Consider the following 5,076-nt stretch of genomic DNA (forward strand, 5'->3'; position numbering starts at 1 on the left):
GTGGCCACACCGCCAGGGTGCCGCTGGGTCGCAGCTCAGACACGCAGCTCATGCCGCGCACGGGTGGGCGGACGGCTCCCCGCAGGGCCAGCGCGTCCTGGCCTTGGAGACAGAGCCGCAGACGTGGGCCCGGGCGCCACGGGGACAGGCGCAGGTCCTGCGGGCAGCCACGTCGGTGGGGTCCCGGGTCAGGCCGGCCCCCACTCAGCTGCTCCGTCATGGGGAGGCACCTGCATGTTCACTGGGACCCCTGGGCCCTTCGCTTCCGGGCCCGGCCGTCTGTGTCCGGGCTTCAGTTTCCCCGTCCGTGGGATGGGACCGGTGTCCGGGCTGGCCCCGAGGAACCGAGGATGGGCCCCGCACTGTCGGGGGCTTTCCCCGTCCCTGGAGACCCTGAAGCCCGCCCCTCAGTCGTCTGAGCCCAGTGCGGCGGCATCTGAGCCCCGCTTGCCCGCGCGCTCCCCTTCTTGACCCCGAGGGGTGGGTCTCGTGTCCGTCCCCGTTTTGCTGACGGATCCGAGGAGCAGAGGCCAAGTTGCCCCGGCCCCGGGCTGTGTGCAATGGCCGGGAGCCAGCCCTCCCCGCTCCCGTCACCCAGGCCCTGCCTCTGACATTCACTTTCTTTGTGCCCAGAGCTCCAGGTCGTGACTCATGCGGGAACAAACAGATGAGGGAACAAACGGCCTTTCTAGTGCAGGAGCCGGGCGCACAGGGACAGGCGTGCATGAGGACGGCCAGGGCGGCCGAGACCCTGGCCACGGCCGCCTGCCCCGCGCCTGCCCCGCCGCCCGAGGGACAGGGAGCCGAGGGGCCCGAGCGTCTGGCCCTGGCGTTTCAGTAACTGACCGAGAGCAGCCCCAGACCTGAGCGCGCCCCCATCCGGGGCCCGGCCCTCCCCGCAGGCTCCGAGGATCGCTAACGGGGGCCTGATCTTGCGGGCCGAGGCCCTGTTTTCACTGGCTCCGAGGATACGGGGGCCTGAGGGTGTTGTCTCTAGCTGGCGGGGCACGGGGCGCTGTCAGCTCCCTAAGGGGCCATGTCTTCATTTTTTTGCCGTCTCCTTCGTCCACTATATGGTTTCTACATGAATTTCTCCATGGGATGCAAAACAGGCTTTGCTAAAATGTGATTCCCACCCCCCGCCGCCACACTTTTTAATTTAATTTTGGCAAAATACTCACATTTTACCATTTTAGCCATTTAAAAGTGTACAGTTTGGTGGCACTGAGTACGTTCGCAGTGTTGGGCGGCGGTCCCCACTACCCAAACGGAAGCCCCCGCCCGCCGCTGATGCCGGCCAATCTTTCCGAGTCTGGATTCGACTGTCCTGGACCCTCATGCGTGTGGACGCTGGCGGCTCACCCCAGGCATCACGTCCTCCAGCTCCGCGGTGGCAGCGCGGGGCAGTGCGTCCCTCCTCGTCCTGGCCGCGTCACGTTCCACGGTGTGGAGCCCCTTCCTGTCACCCCTTCCTGTGTTGGCTGATGGGCATGGGGATCCCTCGGCGACGGTGAACGGTGCTGCTGTGAGCGTCTGTGTGGAGCGTGCGGGTCCCTTAGCCACACGTCAGACTGTTGGCCGTGGCCCCTCACCTTCCCCCCGCCCCCCGAGGTGCCGTCTGTCTTCACGCAGCCCAGCCCTGCCTGCCTCCCTCCTGCCTGGGCGCAGGGGTTGGCCGGGTTGGCGGTTGCCCCCTCTCCCTTTGAGAAGGGCAGACCTGGGGGCTGGGAGGACGGGCGGGGATGACTCACCACCGAGACAGGTGTCTGTACCGTCTCAAGGTTGGGTCCTCCGCGGTGGCAGTGAGCTCATCCTGGGTCCTGCCCACAGAGCCGGCAGCGTGAGCGTCCCTCACCAGGGATCGGGGCCGTGCCTGCCGAGGCCCTGCTCGGTGACATTTGTAATAATGCAGTGAGCGCCTATGAGCCCGTCCGCCGTGAATTACAGCAATCTGGACAATTACCGCTCAGGGTGGCTGCTAATGGCTGCGTGTTCCAGGCGGTGGCGGGAGGCACAGGGGAGGCAGGTGCTGGCAGCCCCAGCGTCACCTTCTCCTCGGTGGACAGGGTGAGGAGCCTAAGAAAGTCGTGGCGCCTCCTGCCCAGCACTCAGAGACCCAGGGGAGGACCCAAGGGCCTGCCGAGTCTGAGGCAGATGGCATCCGCCCTGCATCCGCCCATCGCCCTGCATCCGCCCATCGTTCAGATTGACCCAGTGCCTCGCCCTCTGTGGGGCAGGGCTGCTCAGAGGGGAGCCGGCCCCGGGCCCTCCCTCGGGGACCCTGGGGTGGGTAAGCAGCCAGTATCCCAGGGCCTCGGGAGCGCTAAGCCTGCCCGATGCATTCTGGAGACTTCCAGCAGCCTGGTCTGGAAGGATGAACTGCAGAGGGTCCCCCACCCCGAGCGAGAAGCCAGACCTCAGCCTCTGGACCTTCTAGTCTGCAATCTCAGGCCAATCAGGCAACCTCTCCGTGGCACGGTTTGCTTATCTGTGCAGCGGGCGTTGGAGTTTAATCCCCTGCATTTGTTTCCTGGGTTCCCACAGCAAAGCACACACCGGGTGGCTTAAAGCAACAGAGGTTTATTCTTTCACGGCTCTGGGGGCTGCAAGTCCAAAATCGAGGTGTCAGCAGGGACGTGCTCCCGCTGGAGGCTCCAGGGGAGAGGAGGCTGCCCCTCAGCAGCCGGTGTGGCCGGCGATCTGCGATGCTCCTTGGTCGGCACATCTCCGTGCTCTGCCCGTGTCTCCACGTGGCCGTCCTCCCTGCGTCTCTGTCCGATTTTCCCTCTTCGTAGAAGGACCCTCCCTGATCCAGGAGGACCTCGTCTGGCCTGATCACGTCTCTAAGATTCTCTTTCTAAGTAAGGTCCCATTCCCAGGTTTGGAGGGGACACTTCAGCCCTGCTCAGCCACCTTTCTGGGGTTTTGGCGAAGGAAGATCGAAGAGCACAGGGCAGTGATGTCTCAGCCGTACGGAGCTCCCCACCACCGTTTGTGGCTGCAGCCAGCTCCTCGGCCACATGGCCCTGGCCCAGCCCTGTCTCGGCCCCGTTTCCCGGGCAGCCGGGATGCCGTCTCCGGGGTTGTGCAGGGTGCGTGAGCCACGTGCACGCGGTCCCGGTATGCAGCAGGCCCACGGCGTACCACAGACTCGGAGCCTTTCTTCCTGGGTGTGAGTCCCAGCTCTGCCCCTCGTGGTGCGGGACCCCGAGTAGGGCTGCCCCTCTCAGGGCCTCATTGCACCTGGGGGAAATGGGCAAGGAGTGAGTGACCTGCCAAGCAGGTGTAAAATGAAGCTTGAAAGTTCCACAGCACTGAGGCTTCCCCTGGGCTGGGGCGGGCACCCCTATGGAGGAGACCCCTGGGCTGGCACTCAAAGCACCAAGTAATGACAGATAACACTAAGCAACACTCTTGAGTACTTCTCCATACTTCCGGGTGCTCAGGGGCTGCTCGGGGCTTTACGTGTGTCAGGGGGCGTCGTCCCCACCGACCGTATGGGGCAGGTGCTGTTCCTGGTCCCTGCGTTCAGACGAGGAGACAGACTCGGAGCCCGTAGAGCTGTTAAGAGGTAGAACTGGGATTTGAACCCAGACACTCCAGGTGCAGAGTCGCAATGGGGCTGGCGTGAGGGCCGAATGAGCTAGTCCGCAGGCCAGCCTGCCATGAGTCAGATAGCGAGGAGGGAGGGCCGTCCTTCAGAAGGGACAGCACATTCCAAGGCCCGATGGCCAGGCCATGGAGTCAAGTAAGAAGCTATTGAAATCCAGAGAATGAGAGGGAGAGGGAGAGAGGCGAGGAACAGGGAGGCCACTGGGGAGCTGGCCTTCCCGGCTGGGGGATAGAGTCGGGCTGTTTGTCTGAGGGCACGGGGAGGACGTGGGGTAGGGGGCGCTGCGGCTGCAGGGTCCCAGCCGGGCAGGTGGGTGCGTCCAGGTCAGGGCTGCCTGCCCGGGGGCCTGAGCATGTGCAGAAGCTGCTTCCCCAGGAGTCGGGCAGTCCCAGGGAGCTGGCTGCTTGCCCTCAGGCCCAGTGCCACCCTGGCAGGCGGGGCAGGTCAGGCTCTCGTTCCCCTGGGAAAGGTCAGCCTGGCCTGGCTCGGAGTCTTGACTCAGCCATGCTGGGAGGCCCAGGGCTCCGCTGGTGGCTCCTCCCCGGCCCCAGCCCCCCTTCTCTGGTGGCAGGGCACCAGCCGTGGAGGGGGGTGGGGAAGCCCCCCATGTCACAGCGTCCCAGACCAGGAATAGGCTCTGGCCCAGCCGTGTGGTCAGCCCCTCTGTGACCTCAAGTGCCCTGCCTGGTGACAGGAGATAGAGTGTTGCAGGGCTGGGCTCTGGTGGCCCCAGGCAAGCCCTATCAGGCTGGACAGAGCTCAAGCCAAGCCCAGAACTGTCCCCCAGTAGCTACAGGCCAGCTTTGCCATCAGGACTTGCCCCTTTGGTGGGCGCGAGGGAGAAGCCCCTGATGGCTTTGCACCTGAGCGCGGCTCGTGTGCACTGGTTGGTTTAATTAGTCTTCACGGGTGCAGAGCATGAGGCTTGGGGAGGGGAGGCGGAGCCCCCAGCCAGAGACCTGCCCCCACTGCAGACACCGCAGAAGGGGCAGCCTGTGCTCGGCCTGGACAGCAGTACCCGCATCCACCGCGGCTCACGGTGGAAAGTGTGCTGTCGTGATCAGTACACAGGGCTGTGGCCGACGCAGCTTCTGAGTACCAGCCCCGGGGAAGGCCCGGTCGGAGACAGGGCCACCGCTCAGAGTGGGGCTGATTCTGGGGCTGATTCATAGGGGCAGGGCAGCCTGAGGGTTAGTAGAGGGGACGGTGTGGTGTCCTAGGGGACTGCTGCCACCCTTGAGCTGGTGACAGACTGATATAGAGAAGGCACGTCCTGTTGCCTCCTGAACTGGATGCTTTGGGCGTGTAGGAGACGAGCTGCTGTGATGGTTCCAAAGGAGAAAGTCGGGGTTTCTGCATGAACTGGGGGGGCAGCCAGACCCAGGGGCAGGCTCCAGAACCTTCTCTTGTTCCTTGTCAGTGGCCCCGAAGATACAGTCTAGCATCGAACAGCCGTCACCTGA

General features: G+C 64.4%; 1 protein-coding gene across 1 annotated transcript in view; it reads left to right on the forward strand.

The window, feature by feature from the left end:
- NCOR2 (nuclear receptor corepressor 2) overlaps positions 1–5,076 on the forward strand; it is a 165,081-nt gene that overhangs the window by 99,856 nt on the left and 60,149 nt on the right. Inside the window, exons 18-19 of the mRNA XM_025045498.1 lie at positions 1,831–2,067; positions 3,005–3,092. Coding sequence (XP_024901266.1) covers positions 1,831–2,067; positions 3,005–3,092 — 325 coding nt within the window. The remainder of the gene's footprint in view (positions 1–1,830; positions 2,068–3,004; positions 3,093–5,076) is intronic.

The sequence above is a fragment of the Pteropus alecto genome, unplaced genomic scaffold, assembly GCF_000325575.1.
Source record: "Pteropus alecto unplaced genomic scaffold, ASM32557v1 scaffold213, whole genome shotgun sequence".
Lineage (NCBI taxonomy): Eukaryota > Metazoa > Chordata > Mammalia > Chiroptera > Pteropodidae > Pteropus > Pteropus alecto.